The sequence below is a fragment of the Panicum virgatum genome, chromosome 3N (genome assembly GCF_016808335.1).
Source record: "Panicum virgatum strain AP13 chromosome 3N, P.virgatum_v5, whole genome shotgun sequence".
Taxonomy (NCBI): domain Eukaryota; kingdom Viridiplantae; phylum Streptophyta; class Magnoliopsida; order Poales; family Poaceae; genus Panicum; species Panicum virgatum.
In genome coordinates, this window is record NC_053147.1 from 2,772,628 (window position 1) to 2,793,944 (window position 21,317).

General features: G+C 44.2%; 4 protein-coding genes across 10 annotated transcripts; 3 read left to right on the forward strand and 1 right to left on the reverse strand.

The window, feature by feature from the left end:
• Positions 1-1,002: 1,002 nt before the first annotated feature.
• On the forward strand, positions 1,003-3,849 carry LOC120663703 (zinc finger protein STAR3-like). Its single transcript, XM_039942597.1, has 2 exons — positions 1,003-1,285; positions 2,125-3,849. The coding sequence occupies exon 2, from the start codon at positions 2,181-2,183 to the stop codon at positions 3,615-3,617; it is 1,437 nt and encodes a 478-aa protein (XP_039798531.1). The 5' UTR covers positions 1,003-1,285; positions 2,125-2,180; the 3' UTR covers positions 3,618-3,849.
• A 1,929-nt stretch (positions 3,850-5,778) lies between these two features.
• Positions 5,779-8,450, reverse strand: LOC120663706. Of its 7 annotated transcripts, none has more exons than XR_005670591.1 (4): positions 8,226-8,450; positions 7,971-8,043; positions 7,497-7,532; positions 5,779-7,418 (listed from the first exon to the last, which is right to left on the reverse strand). XR_005670591.1 is itself a non-coding variant. In XM_039942599.1 (2 exons), exon 2 carries the CDS (start codon positions 6,944-6,946, stop codon positions 6,119-6,121), a length of 828 nt encoding a protein of 275 aa, XP_039798533.1. In that variant the 5' UTR covers positions 6,947-7,418; positions 8,226-8,450; the 3' UTR covers positions 5,779-6,118. The 7 variants fall into 7 exon arrangements, 1 of the variants encoding a protein (XP_039798533.1); XR_005670590.1 differs by having other exon boundaries at positions 7,971-8,112; XR_005670588.1 differs by lacking the exon at positions 7,497-7,532.
• A 460-nt stretch (positions 8,451-8,910) lies between these two features.
• Positions 8,911-12,429, forward strand: LOC120663707 (alpha-(1,4)-fucosyltransferase-like). Its single transcript, XM_039942601.1, has 4 exons — positions 8,911-9,548; positions 10,574-10,747; positions 11,425-11,999; positions 12,081-12,429. Exons 1-3 carry the CDS (start codon positions 9,024-9,026, stop codon positions 11,992-11,994), a joined length of 1,269 nt encoding a protein of 422 aa, XP_039798535.1. The 5' UTR covers positions 8,911-9,023; the 3' UTR covers positions 11,995-11,999; positions 12,081-12,429.
• A 4,873-nt stretch (positions 12,430-17,302) lies between these two features.
• Positions 17,303-18,618, forward strand: LOC120666977 (tRNA nucleotidyltransferase cca2-like). Its single transcript, XM_039946975.1, has 5 exons — positions 17,303-17,313; positions 17,398-17,552; positions 17,888-18,052; positions 18,167-18,264; positions 18,352-18,618. Exons 1-5 carry the CDS (start codon positions 17,303-17,305, stop codon positions 18,463-18,465), a joined length of 543 nt encoding a protein of 180 aa, XP_039802909.1. The 3' UTR covers positions 18,466-18,618.
• Positions 18,619-21,317: the final 2,699 nt, after the last annotated feature.

Here is a 21,317-nt window from a genome sequence, read left to right on the forward strand (position 1 = left end):
GGCTCCACTGCTGCGCAGGGGTAGGGGTCCAGACCCGTGCCCCAAGTATAGATCCGTCCCTAGGCTCAATAAGATTTGGTAAAAAAAAAGTGCTAACAATATGACATTTTTAAGATTTGAAACAAGCTCATAAAAAAAGCGAGAATACTAGACAGCCTAGGCACCGCCAATAGATCACTTTTCCGGCTACTAGTCATCACATGCACTTTGATGCAAAGAAAAAGAAAAAGAAAAAAAACACTTCTGAACATAAAGATCATTTTGATAGGGTGATTCTATTTTCTTTTTCTCAAAACGAATCCGGCGCAAGAGCTGCCTATTGATAGTTGAAATTTAATTCGCAGAAGTGGTCGCTTACTGATATTTTCCTCGTAGACGACGGCTGACTAGTACGATTACGTATACGTATTGAGGTAAACCACTGCCTGTACCGTACGCAAGGGTGGACTAGCACAGCAGTTCAGTACTTGGATTAGGGCGCGTTTAGTTCCCAAACAAAAAAATTTTGGTTGTCAAATCAACAGTTTGACCAGATGTCGGGAAGATTTTTCGGACACTAATTAAAAAACTAATTTCAGAACTCACCTGGAAACCTCGAGACGAATCTTTTGAGGCCTTTGACCGCATCATTAGCACAAGTGAGTTATTATAGCACTTATGGCTAATCATGCATTAATTAGGCTCAAAAGATTCATTTCGTCGTGTACATCCAAACTGTGCAATTAGTTTTGTTGTTTAACTACATTTAGTACTTATACACGTGTTCAAAAGAAGAGTCACCACAAATTTTGAGTTGAAAATTTTTGAGAACTAAACGCGCCCTTAGTACTAGTATAATCGATCATGCGATGCCAAGGCCCATGGGTATGGGCATCTCTACTCGCCCATGTTCTAAACAAATACTAGAGCGGGCAGAGGCAGCCACGACGACCACGAGCACGAGGTGACGAGCAGCAACCAGGAGGATGCTGGATGGATGGATGGGGACTCTCGGGGGCCGCAACAACCCATCCAATAATCTATGCGCAATTATTTACCCGCCACTGACTATACTACTCCGGCAGAGTCTCTCGACTCGATTGATTCTCGGGCTGCCTCCCATAAGTTTGACCAACCCGCCGCACCAAACCAGCCCCCGCATGGTTCTGGCCTTCTGGGTTCCTGGCTCCTTCCTCCTCCTGTACCTGCCCCCGGTTCTTGGCGACGGAGCGCCGCTGGGATGGTGACGACCTCCGCCGCCGCCGACGACGCCCGTTGCTCCTCCGATCCGGCTCCTCCTCTTTTGGTATGTCACCGGCTGCTCCTCCGACGACGACGCTTAAGCTCTTAACGCGATCCCATCTGTCAAGGTGTACGTCTCGCTTTGATTTCGCTAGATTCCTCGAGAGGTCCCTGGGTACCATCGATACCATACTGTTGACGGAGAGGGCGTTCTTTCTCTGAGATCTCGACAAGAGAAAGGGATGTTCTTGGGTCCATTGAAGGTCCTAGCTAGTGCCATCAAATTAAAGGAGATCGATGGCTTTAGGACGACCAGGCCTTTTTCACACCCTTCTTTTATTGCGGTGATTTTTCTAGGTCTTCCGTGATTTCCTGCGAAATCTTTGGCTCCTCTGAACTAAAGATGGTCCCTTTATGTAAATATTAGCCCTTTTCTTCTGTCTCCTACAAGTACATCATAAGTTTCCTACTTTCCTTTGTGTCCAATAATTTAGGGTGAAGTACGGTCTCTATACCCCAAACTACATCATGGTCTGATTTGTACGACCACCACTACTCGGACTCGGAAAGCTAATAAGCTGACTTGTTGGATTAGTAGAGTTGAGGTTCGGTACCATCTTAATCTAGCGACAAAACAATATGTGCAATAAAACATGCTAGTTTCTTTGTTTGCTCTTTTCTTTGCCTCATGACCTAACTCCCCATCTAAGTTAAACTTGAAACTTTTATGAGTAGAGGCCTCAAAACCTCCTGGTCTATGCTGAAAGTTTCTATGTTCTATTTTATACCCATCACAGCTAAGAGCTAATGCTTTGGGCCTTTATATGGCCTTGAATATCTGCAAACCAGGAATGTTCAAATCTGCTTTTCTGATGACATCTGCTTTCAACTCCTGTTTTGCAGAGTAGAGTCTCCCTTTGAATTCAAACACGATCGAGCTTTCTGGAAGTTGGTCGACAATGGATCACAGTCACCACATCTATAACCAATCTGCTGCAAACCTCTGCCACCAGTTTGGTTCAGACAATCCATTGCTTGGCATGGGGATTCAGCAGTCATTTGCGCCATTCACCTCTCCATTTGGTGCTTCCTCATCGACCAATATTCCCCACATGGATTGGAACCCAGCTACCATGCTAGATAACCTCACCTTCATCGAGGAGAAGATACAGCAAGTGAAGGATGTAATTCGGACAATGGTGGACAATGGCAGCCAGCTACCATGTTGTCCAGGGGAGCTCGCCCAGCAGCAGCAGGTGGTCAATGCAGACCTGACATGCCTCATCGTTCAGCTCATCTCTACTGCCGGGAGCCTCCTCCCATCACTGAAGAACTCGTCCTTTCTGAGCCACCCCCCAGCTGGACACACAGGCATCGTTAACCATGTTGGGTCGAGCTCAAGCTTTGTTCCTAACGTGACAACCATTTCTGAAGAGAACGAGGAAATGTGTAGCCCGGAGGACTACGAAGAACTTTTCAAGGGTTTCACTGATGGCGCGATGGAAGGAGACATTGAAATTGACAATGTTCTTGCTGGGGAGCAGGATGCAAAGGATGGCGATGAAGGTGGTGATGCTGGCATGGATGGAGAGAGCTTACCGCTAGGCTCTTATGAGTTACTGCAGCTGGAGAAGGATGAGATATTGGCCCCACACACGCACTTCTGCTCCATCTGTGGAAAGGGTTTCAAGAGGGATGCGAATCTGCGAATGCATATGAGAGGCCACGGTGATGAGTACAAGAGCCCTGCTGCACTAGCCAAGCCACCTAGAGATGCAAGCACAGAACACGAAGTGGTGAAGAGGTACTCTTGCCCATTTGTAGGCTGCAAGCGGAACAAGCTGCACAAAAACTTCCAGCCCCTCAAGACGATCCTGTGCGTAAAGAATCACTACAAGAGGAGCCACTGTGAGAAGAGCTACACCTGCAGCCGGTGCCACACGAAGAAGTTCTCGGTCATGGCCGACCTCAAGACGCACGAGAAGCATTGCGGCCGCGAGAAGTGGCTGTGCTCCTGTGGAACAAGTTTTTCAAGGAAGGACAAGCTTTTCGCACATGTAGCTCTGTTTCAAGGCCATACACCAGCATTGCCAGCAGAGGAGGCAAAGACTTCTTTAGACCAGATCGGTGACTTAGGGAGCCATCAGGAACCAGCGAAACTCCCAAGCTCCATGGGCAGCAGCTTCATGTGGGGTACCTCCTCCGGCAGTGACAGTGTGCTGGATATCAAAGGATTTGATGGCTGCAGCGATGACTTCCTGTCGACAGCAAACTTTGGTTCCTTCAATTTCAGTTTCGGGCCAGCTGATGGATTTACAGGAGAGCCTTCTGGCGGTTCGTTCCCGATGATGCCTTCTGAGCACTTCCAGAATGCTCAGAAGAAGGGGAAGAAATAAACATAGATAGTCTCAGGCAGCTTCAGATATCTCATCGCATTGATCTTGGGGTAGCTTCAGATGCACCACCATCTCTGCTGGCTGTTTGCATCATTTCCACTGTTGTATAACATCGCCGTTGCTTCCATGGCTCTGTACTCGATCGGCTGGGGAGTTCTTGTTTTCCTAGCCTGTTGTATCCTATGCAGTACTCTTATTATTCTTTAGTCTATTGAGCTTCCTTCTTGCCTCCTGCGTGTGAATGCTTGATTTCTACCGTTAATTGTCTGTTTCAGGTAGCAATTATAGTGCTTGTGATGATCATCCCATTTCATCAGCCAATATGAACTGGTGATATCTTAGATACTGTGCATAAAGTGATTAGGATTTTTCTCACTTTATTTTTCACAAGGCACAAGCACTTGCAAAGCCCATGGTGATGCTGGAGCTGGAAACTAGAACATGATAAGCTAGTCATCTATCCTTTTTCAACCACCTATGCATATTGTATTGGAACCTGCAATTTCCTTCGCTGTGATCTGATCTCTGCTAGCTGTTGACCTCTCGGGATTCTCGTGCTACCTCAGACTGACAGACAATATCAAGGATTCAGGCTCTGTTTATTTCCATCAGTTTTTTTTAGCCTCTGTCACATAAAAAAAATCTTACCATTTAGGAATATCAAATAAAATTTATTTATAAAACTTTTTTGACAGATGGGTGTTAATTTGCGAGACGAATCTAATAAGCCTAATTAATTCATGATTTGCTATAGTGATGCTATAGTAACAATCTGCTAATTACAGATTAATATACCTCATTAGATTCGTCTCGAAATTTAGCCCCAGGACTCTGCAGTTAGCTTTATAATCAGATTTTATTTAATATTAATAAATATCAAGATTTTTTTGAATGTGACATAGTCTAAAATTTAACCTCTGAAACCAAATAACCCCTCAGGATCGCCATGCATATTACTGATACTGACTGACCAAACAAGCATCAGTGTATTATGGGTCATCAGCAGTCTGTACCACGGAAGCACATGCCATGTGGCCTGCTCCCCCATGCAGATGCAGCCCATGAACTGTGCGTGGATCGATGTGCGTGCAAAATATCAGGGTTGATGCGTCCGTCGATGCCAAACGATGTTGTGTCAATCAGGCCTTGATTCATTTCATTCTGCCCCTTCACGGAGCCAATTGGCAAAGAGCAGGGGTATTGAGTGTCACTATCGAGTTGCTTTAACCTGACGTTAAGAGAAAGACAGAACCAACCTACTAATACAGTGTAAGTTTTTTTTTTTTTTTTTTGCGTCTACTCCAAGAGTAGCTCCAAGCCTCCAACGATGTGAGATGGAGAAACTCTGCATATGTATCACCAATAAGAACATTGAACAATTAGATCCATGTTCGTATAATCATGCAAGTGCAGGTTTTTTATTGTTGGTGTTTCATTTGAAAAAAGAAAAGTTTCCTTCATATCTTTTCTTTTTTAGTACATGAGCGTCTAGTAGAACGAAGTTGCATCTTTACCAAACAGCATCAGCCCCCTGCGCTTCCAAGTTCCAATACTCTTGTCCTTCTGAAACTCATCAAACCTGCGCGCGTGTCAGCTATCAACAGACAACAGCTCGGTGGTGTACTTTGCTTCAGGGTTGGCATTCTGGCAACAAGCAAGTCTGCCCCAATATTCTAACTGATCAATTGCAGAAAATAAAGCCCACTTCCTCACAAATGCAGGAACTATTAGGGTTGATCAGTGATGGTTCTGCAGCTCTGCTACATACTGGGAGCCAACTACTGGAACCAATAAATTGAAAAGAACAAACTACTGCAACCAATAAATAAGACACGACTCGTTGTTCGTCTAATCTTTATTTGCTCGGAGCCTGCTCCCGTATCTGAAAAACAAGGAGGAAATGCAGCATCCCCACCTTCACATCATGTTATGAAATGGAAGTACCAAGACTCATGTACCGTGCATGAAGTATTTCAGATAAACTTGATATATAGCGCTTATACTGGGCATGCAGCAGTAAATTATTGATCCATTTCTACTGATGCGTATATACGTGCAAACTGTTGATATCCTGACCTCCTGGAAATCTGCTACTCACTGACATATTTAGCAAGGATCACCATGTTAGTGACTGATCTGCCATCATGCGGGATGCTGAGCATTGTGCACACCGACTAAAAACAATATTCATACATGATGCCACAATGTCAGGGAAGATAACATTTCACTACAGTTGCTTAATGAAACCAGGTGCAAGTGCTTCAAAGTTCTGATATGACATTTCAGACATTCACTGCATGTGCTTAAGGTTACCAGAAGCCCAGAAGGAAGTTTCATGTCGTCATTACCAAATAGCATCTCCCCCATGCGCTTTACTGCCTTTCGGTGCTCTTCCTTCTGTAACTCATCAAACCTCTTGGTGGTGGCCATCAACAGTTCCGTATACTTCTCGTAGACTGTCGTTTCCTTCCTGTCCTTCGCTTCTTGATGCTTCAACCTGGCTATCTCAAGCTTCTCTTTCGATAGGCGGAGCTGCACCTCTGACATCTTCTCGCAGTCCTTCTGAGCATGGTCTGCAGATCCACTGCATGTTTAATGTCTTCCTGAACTTCCGAAGGAGGAGTTGATGCGTCCCCTTTGCGTTTCCGCTTGGACTTTGTCATCTTGGAACCTTGTGGGTATGTTTCTTGCTCAGGAAGACCACCTCTCACTGTCTCTGCATGCTCTACCGTTTTGCGACCTTGTGGATGTGTTTTATTTTCAGGCACATCTTCCCTCACTGCACTCCCGTGCTGAAACTCATAGAACCTTGAAATGTCAGCCATTAGTCCATCTCTTCCATGCTGCAACTTATGGACCCTTAATGTCCCAGCTATCAACAGATCTGTTTGCATTTCAGATATTACCATTTCCTTGTCCTTCACTGTCAGCTGAATCGATCTATCCAGCTCAAGCTTTTGGTCTAAGCACTGAAGCTCTGCCTCTATCATCTCCTTGTGATTCTTCTCAGTCATGTTTTGAGGATCCGCTGAGCACTGGATATCTTCTTGCAACTCTGATGAAAGAGCTGGCACCTTACCTTTAGCTTCATGTTTCTTCTTCACAGGCATGCTACCCTGTTCACCTGTTTTTATTTCAGGTGCATCTTCGGCATCTTCAGACAACTTAGTTTTCTTGGAGTATAGAGAAGAGATGTATCTTTTCCGCTTGGGTTGGTCCCAGACAACTTTCAAAAAATGGTTGAAGGCAAAATGATGTTTTGTTTCCTCAAGGTACATCTCCCGTGCTTCCTCATTATACATCGCCCATGTTTTGTCCATCAGTTGCATTTTCTCAGACTGGAGACTGGAATATTTTTCGTCAACTTTTTTTTTTCTCGAACGCGCAGGAGAACTGCGCGTCGTTGTATTAATAGGAAGAAAGAACGGTTCAATTACAATGCCAAATCCACGGCCTGGGTTAGTTTTTTGTTACAATCGCGCCAGCTGATAAAGGGTACAACCACACACTCCTCGCTGCAGCTCCCCCAACGCCTTTGCCCCCGCCATCTTCCACAGTGTTGCTTGCTCAGCTATCTCCTGCAGGACGAGCCGGATGTCCTGCAGCTATCTCATATTTTGCCTCAACTTTGCACCAGCAATCATAGAAGTGGGCGACCTTCTTATTAATCTGAGACCAGTGATTCCTTAATTGTCCTAGTGACCGTTTTCGATCTTTCGGGGTGTTCCTATTGTACAACCCCATAACATTTGCCCAATATTTGGAATTACTCGACTTGGAATTATTCAACCAAGCACTAACCTGTGTATCCAAAAACAAATTAAGGAAAAATGTAAGGTCTAGTACGGAATAACAGAAAATGAATAGAAAACTTCTTACCAATCTTACAAACCAGCATTTACAAGATCCTACAAACTACGAAACAAGACTAAAGTCAAACATAGCATGAGGATTAATAACTTGCTGAATCATAATCGCATTTTCTCTAAAAATGAAGGTAGAAATAAGTCCAAAATCGTAGTATTGGGCATTGTTCATCATTTCTAAAAAAAATGGAAACCTATTGTGCAAACCTATTGTGCAAATGAAGCAACGTGTGTAGTCTGAAAGCTCTAGAACAGGAAGGAGTAGGGGAGGAACTTAACTGTGACATCCCAACCTTAAGTGGGCCAGTGGGCCGAGTTGAACAGTGTTGGGCCGGTGGTACTGTAGCAGACGCGGTACTGTAGCTCGAGCACTGTAGCAGAAGCGAGGACGAAAGCACAAGAGGATTAATTAGTATGTGTGGTTTACTCAACTTGAAGAGTAGATCTTAGCCGTTATCCCGGGCCGGGTCGTTACATTAACGCTGACCTAATCCAGTATTCCAGTGACTAGCATGCTCAGGTTTGTTCCCTCCCAGCTCGTCGTTCCACCTCGACCCGTCCTGAGGCAAAGGATTCAACTTTAGCGACAAGGACTCCGAAGCATAGCAAGGCAACGCCCAACACGATTCCTGATACAGGTTTAGCTCCCCAGATCATATAATGTGCGGATATCGGGCGCCTGGCCGCACCCAAATTCATCACGGAGACAGAAAGAGCAGTCGAATGAGAGCACGAAACATACCGCAGGCGCGAAAAGGGCAAAGAGGAGCGGTTTCAGCCCCTAGTAGCGGGGGTTCCGCGGGAGACCCTGGCCACGGCTGGGGACGGGAGGAGCAGGGGCACCGCTACGCCGCCGCCCGGTGGGTTGCCTGCCAGGCTGGCTGGCACCGAGTTGCAGAACGGCCGGCCTGGAATAGTGGAATCGCCGGACTGCCGGAGCAGGTGAGCAGCCGCGGCGGCAGGTCAGTTTGTGTAGAGGAAGCCGGCGAGAGGGGAAGCTCGAATCTGGTTTGCTCTTTTCTGTTGGGCCGAGTGGGTTTGGGCCTATCTGGGCGGTTTTGGATGTGTCGTCGAGATGAATCTAATGAGACTACTTAATTCATGATTTGTAATAATGATACTATAATAACCGCCCGCTAATTATAAATTAATTGGACTTATTGGATTTAACTCGCAATTTACAACTCATTTGTGCAAAATATTTTATAAATATATTTTATATAACACTCCTAAATAACAAGATTTTCTTTTAATTTTTTTTGCCAAAAATCTAAACACGGCCTTGGGCAGGTCGAAGCAGACGTACACCAAAAGTCATCGAAAATGGTAAACAACCACCGGCGGCCACCACAGTCCAAGTCAAGTCCAACCGCTACCCCACGTTATCGAAAATACAATTACCAGGCTTCCAAAGCCCTGCCAATTTTGCAGAAAAGCCCCCTTCATTTACTCCCCACCTCCTCCTCCTCCTCCTTCCTGGAGATCTCGCGCACCGGCGAGCGGGCGGCGGAGGCATCTAGAAGGTCCCGAAGCACCCCAGATGCTCTTCCGGAAGCGCATCAACTACGTGGCCCCGATGCTCGCCTCCGCCGCCATCCTGCTCCTCCTCCTCTCCGGCTACTTCGAGCTGCCCTCCATCTCCTCGCTCTCCACGCCCGCGCCCCTCCTCCCAGGCGCTGGCGCCACCCGCTTCCCCACCGCGCTCGACTCCGTCGGCTCCCGCGACCGCGACCCCTTCACCTCCCTCCTCGAGGCCTTCAACGCCTGGGACGCCGCCGTCGGCTGCCCCCGCATCCGCGCCAAGCTCGCCGCCGCGGAGCTGCCCGCCGCCAACGCCACCGCCTCCGCGGCCATCACCGGCGGCGCGGCGTGGGGCGGGGCCAGGTGCGAGGAGCTTAAGACGCGCCACGTCGGGGTGCTAGTCAAGGGGTGGACGTGGATCCCCGACGCGCTCGACGGGGTCTACTCGTGCCGCTGCGGGGTCAGCTGCGTATGGAGCAAGTCCGCCGCCGCCGTCGACCGCCCCGACGCGCTGCTCTACGAGGGCGCCACGCCACCGCCGCAGGTACCGGACTTCTTCCCCTCTTCTCTTGTCCAGTCACGATGCGTGTGAGCGTGTCTGTTTATGATGAACTGATAGGTCGGGCACTTGAAACTTCGGAGATCAAATTGGTGATGAATTTTGTTCCTTACTCTCAAATGGTTGTGTCGTGGAATCAGAGAATTGGTATACCAAAGAAAATGATGAAAAATTGGGGACCATTTCTGTTGGCGTGAGAGGTAGGAGTATCGAACAGGTGCTGATGGTAGCCTATGCTGCAATATGCGTAATTGGTAGCATATTCCCCCTTTTCAAATGCTGCTCCGGTTATAAAATGCTTTTGAAGTGTTTTCTAACTTTTCCTGTACACTTGATGACAGTATTTGACAAAACATTTTATGCTGGGATTTTCCCACCATGTTTAAAATATAGCGTTATGAACGAAGTAGCTTGTCTGAACCATCATATAATTAAAAATGGAGGGAGTAAATTCATGATTGCAGTTCTTCTAATTGAATTGTTTGTTGTAGTAAATTTTTGAAACAGCAGATATTGCTTCCCATTGATCTTCTTCATTAATGAAAAATTCAGAAGTTTGTTTTCTGTATTAGTTGGGACCTATAACCTGTCAGTATCAATAGGAGAAATAGCATTACTGCATCAGGAGGTTTTTCTGTGGTAGATTGCTTGCCGGCTCTTCCCTTTGCATCTTACTTATGTCTGTTAATTTTGCGGTTCTAGTTGGTCAGTTGGTAGCTAAAAGTTTGGTCAGTGGCATAGCTATAGCTTTGCGAGTTTTCCATCTTTTGTAGGACTTGCGTGGAATCAAACACTATCACTCCGTTCGGCTGCTCGGCGGCTGCTGCTGCTCGGCTGCTGCTCTGTGAGTGCAGAACCAGCCAAGAGCAGCCGGCCGAGCACCAGCCGAACAATGTGTATTTCTGTTTTTGAATAATATAGGATTTATTTATTTCATTGTTTTATAAACTGATTAAGTATATTCATCTACATGATTCTAACTTTCAAGTGTTCTGTGACATGCTTTGCAGAGAATGAAAGGACTGCCTCTTCGTGTTTATCTGGATCTGGAGGCTAGTAGAAAGCCAACTGGTTTTGAGGACATTTTTATAGGTTACCATGCGAATGATGATGTGCAAATAACATATGCTGGAAAATCATTTCACACCAGCCGGAGCTACCATATATCAACTGAAAAGAGAAATGTAAGACTGAAACCTGCAAAGTATGAATTCCATAGCATAGTTAATTATACCAAGGCAACAATTTACTTTCCTCACAAACATAATAAATAGTAATTTTTAACACACCGTGCATTACCTAACTCCAGCTATGTTTTTCCTTAATATGACTATCGTGTATTACTTATAAACTTTCATGGGCACTGTCCTGTCCATCATCAGATGGCTGTTTGAACTTTGTCCATAGAAAATGTTTACCATGTTTTTTTCCCAAAAAAAAAAAGTAGATCATGTCTACATGTTGGTTTATTCTAGAAAATTAGCAGTTGCATAGAGACCCATCCTAGCTGGAGGTTTTCCACTTCTTTTTACCTTTCCATGGCAAGCCTGGAACAGTTATATAGTGGATGATACAAAGAGTGATAGATAATTCAGAGGGGGAAACAGGTGCCCAAAGTATCAAATCTTCTGTATTTTTCTGTAATTCGTCTTTTACTGTCAGAGAGATGAAGTTGTGCATGTCTGCTCTTGCATCAGTGTTGCACTTTGTCAATAGAATCAGTCCTGCAATATTAATTCTCCCTCGCATCGTGCATGCCTTCTGTTGTACTTTATCTGATAAAATCAGTCCTGCTGTAGTAATTCTCCCTCCTTGCATCATTTTAATCTTATGAGCTTTTGACTTCCCTATCTGTTATCAGGATGCTCTTATTTACTGGTCATCTTCAAGGTGTCTCCCTCACAGAGACAAGGTTGCAAAAGACTTCCTCTCATTGGTGCCTCACCATTCCTTTGGCAGATGTTTGAACAATGTTGGTGGTCCTGACATGGCACTATCCATGTATCCAGTTTGCTCCACCAATGATAATGGCGCACCACACTGGTGGGATCACCTGCACTGCGCAATGTCACATTACAAGTTTGTTCTTGCAATTGAGAACACCAGGACGGAAAGTTATGTGACCGAGAAGTTGTTCTATGCTTTGGAGGCTGGATCAGTACCCATATACTTTGGGGCACCCAATGTCTGGGATTTTGTTCCTCCCAATTCTATTATAGATGCTTCCAAATTCAGCTCTCTGAAAGAATTGGCATCATATGTGAAAGCACTTGCAAATGACCCTGTAGCCTATGCAGAATACCATGCATGGAGGCGCTGTGGTGTTCTAGGTAACTTTGGTAGGGCCCGTGAAATGAGCCTTGACACACTGCCTTGCCGACTCTGTGAACTAGTTAGCAAGAGAGGGGGCAAGAGTGCAGATGCATTGTGATTGAGGTTGGTATGAGTTACTCTCCATTTTTACATGTCTGGCGCTAACACTATCTGATATAACCCTTTTTTTCCTGTTTGTACTAGGTGAGTTTTTTGGCTTATGTATACCTTGGTTGAGAACTGAATGACTTGCAACTGATATGTGATATGCCAATGTTATGTCAAAGTGCTCATGCTATTCAGTTCAAAAGGTGCTCACAATATTTGGGTGAAGACCACATTGTCAGAAGAAAATAGTGCAATCATTTTTTGTTATTTTTGACCCTTCTCTTTCACCTTCAGAGTTAAGAGGTGTGTACAGTTTTCGTCCTAGAGGCTCATGTTTGTAGGCAGCAAAGGATAAATATGCTGTGTTTGGTTAGGTATTTGTCATGTAGACATCTATTATACATCAATACAAAGCGTTTGAGGAAATTTGATGACGGCACAGAAATCACAGTATCAAAACTCTGCCCTCTTCATGTTGCTACAAAAGTATGAACCAGCATTTAATCTTGTGTTGTCATGGTTGTGCGTATTTGTTTTCTGTAGGATTTATTGCATTTCCAGGTGCATAAAAGCGTAACCTTTTGGACTCCTTTCTAATTCTTGGGAGTCTGGAATATGTAATCCTTGTGGAACACTTTTTATGTTTTAGTATGAGACTGAATTTCACAGGTTCCAACTGAAGCTTCAAACTATGGGCTAGGTCTGTCTGGCAGGTTTTCGGTGTTAATGCATAAACTCAACTATAAACCTGGCAAAAATAAGATAAAATTGCTAAATGAAGTCTTCGATTTTTTTGCATAAAGGCCCCCTAGTTCGGGTTCCGGTTCTTTTTCTCCGTCCAGGAGCCGTGCAGCTGCGGAGCTACCTGAAGCTGTCGAGCTGCCACCGCACTCCTGCCGAGGAAAAAAAGACTTGACGACGTGCGTGTCGACGCTGGGTTTGTTGATCTCCTCACGAGCTTGCGTCTCATTCCAAATCAATCAATTTTCCTCGATCCACAACAGAGAAGAAGAGGGTGGAGCACCGCAAAAATGGAGGTGCCGTGGCTGCTCTTGTACCTGGCACTTGCCCTTTCTCAATGGTGCCTCCCGCAGCGTCGCTTGGGCCACGCACGCTTGGGCCGTTGGGCCTCCTCTTGGCCCACGCCGCGTTTCAACCTCTCCTGAGCCCAACTAGTTGGATCGATCCTGTCCGCAAGCGTTACATCCGACGGCGCAGATGACCCCGGACCCGGACGGTAGATGAAATACCGTCCGTGGCCTCACCGTGGGCGACGGCAATCCATACACCGTCCGCCCCGCCGGCCTGGATGCATGCCGCTGCCACTGCTTGCCGGCGGCGCGCTGTCCCCGTTCGCCACAGCCGGACGCGCAACACGTCACCGGCGACAAAATCGTAAGCGCTACCGAGTCACCGGCGTCCGTCCCCGCTGCCGCGACAGCCGCCTTCACGGCGCCATCATCGCTTGCGCCGTGTGGAACTGGAACCCCGGCCTCGCTCCCGCCCCGGCGCCGCCGTCAGCAATGCTGCGGAGTTGGCGGATAGGTACCCCGGAGGGAGACGCTGCTTCTCCTCCATGATGGCGCGATCCCGGCTTGCTCCGACGTTCGCCTCCGCGCGCGGGAGGGCAGCTTCGCCGTCCGCCGGGGAACTCGACAATGGTGATCGCGTCCGGCCGTGGCTGCCACCACCTCCCCATCCTAAGCTGCAAGAAGCCAAGAAGGTTTAATGATCTAGGCACCTTTGCTGCGATTTTTTATTTGAAAAAAAAAAACTTTAAAAGAGATGCACAGAACATGCAAACCTTGTGTCAACTATCGTCGCCGAGAACACAAAGTATAACATTTGTTTTTTTTCTGACTATATCTTACAATTGTTTGCAGTAAAAAAGAACATTGAGCTTACTATGCTGCTACCAACTTCACTGCAGCAGTAGTCATGGTTTATAAACCATAAAACGATCTAGACTGTGACTTGGGAGGGATCGATAACCTCTTTACAGAAATATTTACAGCAGGCACAAGGCAGCACTCATTATCCGAAGAAATTTGTCCTTCCCCCATTGCACGAATGGAAAGAAAAGAAAAGGTCACATGTCAAAACTGAATGTTCAGAGATGACAGATGTTTCGCCACTGAATTTCTTACACCAGGCATGCAGAAGCCCGTCGCTGTGAGTTGCGTAGAGTGCGAATAGTAACCTGGTGCGAATAGTATTGTAACCTGTTTGCCGACGAACAGATGATGCGTTAACTGCAACTCATTTCAGAGGGCGATAAGGTTTTGAGGTTGTGAGATCCAGGTAAGGCTGTTAGGTAATCACTTTGGCAGATAGATATACGAATGCGAATACATTTGAGAATTGCATCGCACTGACAACTACTAGAATGTAAATAGCGTGCCTTTATTATTCACATAACTAGCAAGGTGCCCCGCGCAAATAGTGCGGGTAGCTAGTTTTTTTTCATTTTAACATTTAAGTTTTTTACTTCAAAATAATTTGTCCAAATATTATTGATTTCATTGTTATTCTTTTGTTCAAATTGCACGGACCATGGTGTCACATTTTTTTATATTCATATTTTTGGTGGAAGATAAATTCTTAGTAAAAGTAATACATTATGCAGAAATATATCTTTTATGCTTACTGAAATAGTGTAATTTTGGTCTTATAATGTGAAGTCCTATTACAGAGTTGGTACGGTGATAGCTATTCTTAAGGTTTGAAGTATAAATGTGTTAGTAGTTTTGTGTAGTGCGTATAGAATAAAAGCTTGTGAATGTAATCTGGCCTCACTCAACCAAATTCTTATATCTAGCTAGGGTGCCTATATTTGACTTCTCTGTTCAATTTTGTATTGGCGCTGGCGGATGCATTCATCGGCCTTGTAGTCATAGCAACATTGGGTCTTCAATTTTGGTGTCAAGAGACATACTTTGCTGAAGGATGTGTTTGCCATAACTGCATCCATGGTGCCTCTTGCCGCGGTAGCCACCGATGTAGGTGACGACATCATAGAAGTTGAGGGTTTTATCGATGCAAGCTCCTTCTTATGTAACAATGTGATCGTGATAATAGATAGATCACATCTGGCCATGACAGAGTGCTCATGATTGTCAACATGGCGATATAGCTTCGCGTGCCAACTCATGCACCCTGCATCCATGGCTGCGTGTGCAGAATAGAGATGGTGAGGATAGCTTCTTCATGGGCTCATGACTGTTGAGGATTATTGGTGAGATGGACTGTGGATGATGCAAGAGGTGCTTGTCTTGGTGCCTTGCTCCATGTGTTTTGACATGGGATGCGTGCATGTATTTGAGTTGGATGAGTGCCCGAGTTGAAACAACTGAGCAATCTTTCTCATAAATTCTAGTGTTTTCCTTATCCGATTGATAAGACAATTTCTTATTTCTTTTGTCGAACTTGGACTGTCTAGGTTAGCCTACACTAAAATTAGCTTCTTATTTCTTATTTTGGGAAGGACTCTTTAGTAATGTCTTAATTTCCTTATTTTTTAATTCTGAAATTAGCTATTTACTAATTGTATTTGATATGGACTTTTGAGTATTTTGGACCGTCAAATGTTCATAAAATCCAACGATGTAAATCCTTTTCTTTTTTTAGATTAACGTGGAAATTTCTAAACCCTCTCAGTGAATGTGGTGTAGGTATTTACTCCCATGGTCCCTTCCATAAAAGTTATACGAATCTTAAAGCAAAAAATCATCAATTACTTATTTTCTAAATTATTTTCATCTGGGTTTTATCTGGGTCTGGGCCTACTCGTGCCCAACCCGTGTGCAGGAGAATCCAATCTCTTCCCATACTATTTTTCGAATCCGCACTCATCTTTGACCTATTTTCACGTTGAGTCTAGACGCAGCCGACATCCAGCCATCCAGGTCGACTACGGGTGACGTCTGGCCACCGCCTTGATCAACACGAATGCACATCATTTTTTGCCTATAGTTTTGCAGTGTTCAGGTCCAGCTACTGATTTCGTTGACTTGTACTGCTCATCTCCATCATACTCCAAATGAAGGTCCGTTTGTGATTGATTATAGCTCGTTGCATCTACATGCCATAGCTGTTGCCTTTTCCACTACACTAAAATGTTATGTGCAGTGCTCTTGATGCTTTCTGTCAGAACCCTTTAACAGTTTAAGCAGGCAAATTTACATTTGTTAACAATCTAATTGGTTTGAGTGCTTAACTGCTCTAAGATACATAGAAGTGGGTACTTTTACTAGTTCAGGTTAAAATAATGTCAGTTCCGACCAAAGCAGTCATAATTTTGTTACTGCTTGCTAATTGGACTTCAGAGTTCAGACAAAGAGCATATCTGCTAACCTTTTGGATATCTGGGTTCTTTTTTATTAGGAAAAAGTCTAAATTACTCCCCTCAACTATAGCCAAAGTATGGATAACCCCCTAAACTATCGTTTGGTTCATTTTATCCCCAGACTATACCATTTGGTTAAAATTACCCCCTTATTTCTCCATTCATAGGTGGAGTTTTAAGTTGAAATTTTACAACATAATAGTACACACCATAACGCATGTTAGAAAAATAATCATAATTTTTACCATTATTTTGATAGGTTAGGATATTTAATAATAAATTAATCATTGTAATTCAAAATTATATGAAAACTAATGGCGAAAATTATGAAACTTTTTCTAAATATGCATTGTGATGCCCACTACTATCTTGCAAAATTTAAAATTAAAATTCAACTTGTGTATGGAGAAACAAAAAAGATAAATTCTATTATGGGGTAAAATAAACTAAATGGCATAGTTTAGGGGGTAAATTGAACCAAGTTTTAGTTTAGGGGGTTATCCAAACTTTGGCTATAGTTGAGGGGGGTAAATTGAACTTTTTTCTTTTTATTATTTGTCCAATGCACCTCATGGAGTATTACCTCCGTCTGTCCACTTACCTTGGTGGAAATTGCTGTAGATAGCTTGCTACCTAGCATCACTCTCAGGGACAATTTGTAGTTTTATCTGGCTTCTTGTGTCCATTAACCAGATCTTGGTCTGTATACTATGTGGGTAGTTTCTTTGAAGGTTGGTGACTAGATAGCTTGTTGCGCCATAAATATTTTGGTGCTTGTTTTGGCTGCTAGAAAATGAGCTAGTAAATCTGGATATTAAAAATCAACTTGAACAAATGAAGCTACTCTTAAATATCCACTTTCATGTTCATTGTATTATTTCTTTCAATTGTGTGCTGAAGTGTCCGTTGCATCATCAGCAGGTTCCTGTGTCTAGCTATATTATTAAGCACTCACTAAAGTTGAAAGGTAGCGATGCTGGAACGGTATGTTCTGCTGAGTTGCTCCCAACATGATTCTGGTCAGTCTTCTGTACTGAGACTACAAATTAACTTGTCATAATGTTGTGCGTCCTTAAAGGTTGTCAACATACATGCTGCTAGTGAGAAGTTTGCTGAATTAGTTCATCTCCTTGAGTCAAGTTTTGATGTGAGAACTTTCAAAGAGAAGCTGGAAGATGAATATCTTGAGATACCTACAGACAGTGTGAAACGCGTTTGTGCAGGTCAGTATTCAACATAATGTGTTCTTGCAGGTCATTATTCAGCATTGTAGTTTTAAAATTTGTAAGGTCCTCTGAACTGCTTTGTCCTTTGTAATCTGATACTTTTTGGTGTTTGCTTATACGATTGTGTGATATAGTTTGTTACAGTACTTATAGTCTTTAAGATACCTACAATATGATATCCTTTGTATACATTTTGATTATTAAATTTAGTTTGTTGCAGTACCTGCACATTTTCTAATGATTTAATCTGATTCTTTTATTGTCATATGACTGATATTTGGTTTGCTTTAAGTAACATTTGGGACCAAAGCATGTGACTCTCAGCATTTCAGGACTTATACTACGAGAAATAAAGGACTTTTGGCGAGTGGCACTTCTTGTATCCATTCTCTCCAACCCAGAAGCTGAAAATGCTGCTGGCATCCTCAACAAGCAGGATGAGCTGCATTGGAGAAAAGAGAAATACATCAGAGTTGAGCGTGCCATAACTGACTTAGGTAAAGTAGTAAATGATGGTTGTGGTATTTGTGATTTTCCCATAACGGCAATCGTGGGGATTTACTTGTTCATAGTTTGCTCAACTGTGCTGGTTTGCTATTTTGCTTCTCCAGATCTTGATGGGGTGTGGAAGCTGAAGCTGGTACTTGACGGCAAATCTATTATGGGTGATATGCAGGTCAAGTCAGGAGGTCCATTGATAGGAAAATGGGTAAGTAAATTATGGCTCTGCCCCCTTCCTCATATCACTAATTCTAGACCCAGAAAAAACTTGCATGACACATGTTCCTTGCCGCAGCAACAACGTGCCCTGAAATGGCAGCTTGCGCATCCGAACGGAACCATGGATGAGTGCATCGAATGGATGAAACAGTCGCAGTCGAAATGCCAAAAAGTAGAATCCAGCACCTGATACGGGATGGCATTTTGAGCATAGGCATAAGCCATAGGCAGTCTTCAGATAGGTAAACCAGCTGCAGTAGCAACAGTTTGCGTCAGTTTAGCCACCACCTGGGTTGAACACTGAAACGCCTGCTGCCACCAATGGGAAATGTAAGATCGTCATCATAGGGTCATGTCTTGGTCTCGGCGGATTTGATGTCACCAGTTTACCCAGAGTTGTCGATAATTTTTGAAAAAGTACCCATCTTCTGGTTATCATGTAATTGTTCCAATAAAATTCTAGGTGATCGATTACAAGTGAACTCTGACAGGAACACTCTAATACGAAAGAAATTGGAAAGGAAAAGACAGGAGGAAACTCCGAATGCCTACTATAAACAAATTTGGCACTCAACTGTCACCGAATAACAGCACCCAACACCATGCACATCAGTTGTTAAGTAGGCACATTACCAAATAACATGTTAAGAGTACATACATACCCAATGTCATTGCATCACTACAGGGTCATAGCATATAATAGCTTAATAATCCATCTAAGGTAGCAGCACTACAGGGTCATAGCATTATAATAGCATAATAATCCATCTCAGGAAACAGCACTACAGGGTCATAGCATAATAGCTTAATAATCCATCTAAGGAAGCGTCACTACTAGGTCATAGCATAACAGAGACATCTGGTATCATATCATCATTCCAATGTCGTCACCAAATTGCTCAAGGAAGCAGTGACCAAGCGACCAACACATGCAGCCTAGTCGCGCCAATCGTGAAATAGCCTTCACTTCTCAAGGCACATCTAGCACGGAAAGTCATCTCCCTTGCGGCAGTAATGCTACTCTGGCCATCTTCACCTAGCTGCGCAGCCTCGAAGCCAATGATCAGTTTGCCTTGCTCCTCAGATACCACGATGCTGCGCTGCAGATCAACCTTCCCATCATCGGCGACGGACACCTCCCGTCCTCGGGTGTCCAGCAGCACTGCCTTCTCGCCGATGCTCATGGTGCGGGCGGTGATGCGCGCACAGAAGTTGCCTGACCCGGTGGCCATCCGGATGGAGATGGTCGCCTCAAGAGAGCATGTCACATGTGCGAACTTGACCTCGATTGCACTATGCTCGCTTGAAACCACCTTTGTTATGGCATAGCTGCCATCCCCCTTGTAAGCAAGGTTGTTGTATCCAAAGTATTTGCAGCATAAAGCTGTGTCTTCAGGTTCCTCATTGCCCTTCACTTTAAGGCCAATCTAGAATTCAAGGGGGGCCAACATTAGAACTGCACGGCTAGGGCCTCTAAGTTCCAAGAGAGAATCCTGCACAGATGCACACGCAGGAAAAATGAGAGTCCAGCTCTGCAGACAAGATGAAATTGTTGGAGCAAAAGTTCAGAATTAGCAAGATGCAATGGAGAGCATGTTATGTTATTTCGCAAAACCATTTTCACTGATTTCCATCGCATTTCTTTTTCAAACCCATGATGTCTCCTGAGGACACAGTACTCGATCCTAGCAACACCATGTACCATGGTTTCTTCCAACTGTTGGGAGTTCAGATCCAAATTAAACCTCAAGCTAAAATAGTGAAAAGAGATGCATTCGGTTATTACTAGTAGAAATGGTAGTTTTATAGTTGCCTCAAGTCTCAAAAGATTGTAGCCCATACAATTGACCAAGGTCATCTATCAACTCTGAACATATACACGGCTAGCGCCAGTTATCATCAATGGCAGAAGTAACAATGGCCATAGGATGCTTGTCAGCTGAAGGTTGATGAGTACATTATTAGTACATTATAAACCATCTATACAAATAGAAGATAACAAATAAAGGTATACAAAGGTGGAAGAATCTTATGTCACAATGTAGGTACACTAAAATAAAAAGTACTGATGTTCTGATACTTCTACCTCCAATTTTTCAACCTATGAGTTTATTCCATGTCGATGGTGTATAAAGAAAAAGAACAGGCAAAAGTGGGATTCGGTGACTATAACATCAAGAAATTCTTAAACTGCCTGCTTTGTTGAGAAGTCAAAAGCATATAATAGTATTGGGCGATTCAAATTTACAGTAGGTTATCACAAAATGACAGCACTTACATTGCCATTAGGCATTAGCTAGCCCAAATTGATCAATAGTAGTATGTATGCTCCAACTACTCCCAGCCATGACTCCTTGTCAAGTCCTCAAAAGCTTGGGTTCTACAAGCTATCGATCGTGGTCGCGTGGTCGATGCTTGGATTAACGTTCTTGCACGTCCTTACTCCTGAGAGAGAGAGAGAGAGAGAGAGAGAGAGAGAGAGAGAGAGACTTTTAGCATGTGACATTAGTCTGTTCAAGTCTTCAAGATGGCTTGTTTCGTGCGATACTTTGGGCCTGAATTGAGCCCATTTCCGCTATTGTCCGGATCGGGCGGGCGGTGAACACTTGGATTGGGCTCTGAAATTTCAAAACAAAATCGTACGGAAAATAAATTCTATTCCAACAAACTTCGGTTTCATCAGAAAATTGGTCAAGCTGACCCAGTAGGCTCTGGAGCCTGCACGTGCCTATTGCATTTACATACCGTCTGGCGTTCGTCTCCAGCTATGCGTATGCAGCGTATCATCACCATTGATGCAATTTCCATGGACGGCGGTCAATCGACCAGAGAAGAGAATCTTGCCGTCTCAGTGAAAAAAAAAATCTTTGGCTTGGTTGCTATGGATGGAAGGGAATTAGGGAAACAATCCACCATCCCCTACCCCGGAATCAAAAACAAATCCATCACTTCCCGATGATGGCACCACCGCCGCGTACACGCGGGCACGGCTGCAAGTATGAGCATGCGCAAAAAAAGGACAATTTCTTTTTCTTTTTCAAA

What these genes read in the sequence shown, in the direction of transcription:
- LOC120663706 (XM_039942599.1), bottom strand. Translation starts at nt 6,946, where the DNA reads ATGCAACTGATGGACAAAACATGGGCGATGTATAATGAGGAAGCACGG.
- LOC120666977 (XM_039946975.1), top strand. An exon ending in TGTGAAACGCGTTTGTGCAG is followed by an intron (nt 17,553 to 17,887) that starts GTCAGTATTCAA and finishes TCAGCATTTCAG; the next exon opens with GACTTATACTACGAGAAATA. An exon ending in GCGTGCCATAACTGACTTAG is followed by an intron (nt 18,053 to 18,166) that starts GTAAAGTAGTAA and finishes TTGCTTCTCCAG; the next exon opens with ATCTTGATGGGGTGTGGAAG.
- LOC120663707 (XM_039942601.1), top strand. Translation starts at nt 9,024, where the DNA reads ATGCTCTTCCGGAAGCGCATCAACTACGTGGCCCCGATGCTCGCCTCC. An exon ending in GCGCCACGCCACCGCCGCAG is followed by an intron (nt 9,549 to 10,573) that starts GTACCGGACTTC and finishes CATGCTTTGCAG; the next exon opens with AGAATGAAAGGACTGCCTCT. An exon ending in TATCAACTGAAAAGAGAAAT is followed by an intron (nt 10,748 to 11,424) that starts GTAAGACTGAAA and finishes ATCTGTTATCAG; the next exon opens with GATGCTCTTATTTACTGGTC.
- LOC120663703 (XM_039942597.1), top strand. Translation starts at nt 2,181, where the DNA reads ATGGATCACAGTCACCACATCTATAACCAATCTGCTGCAAACCTCTGC.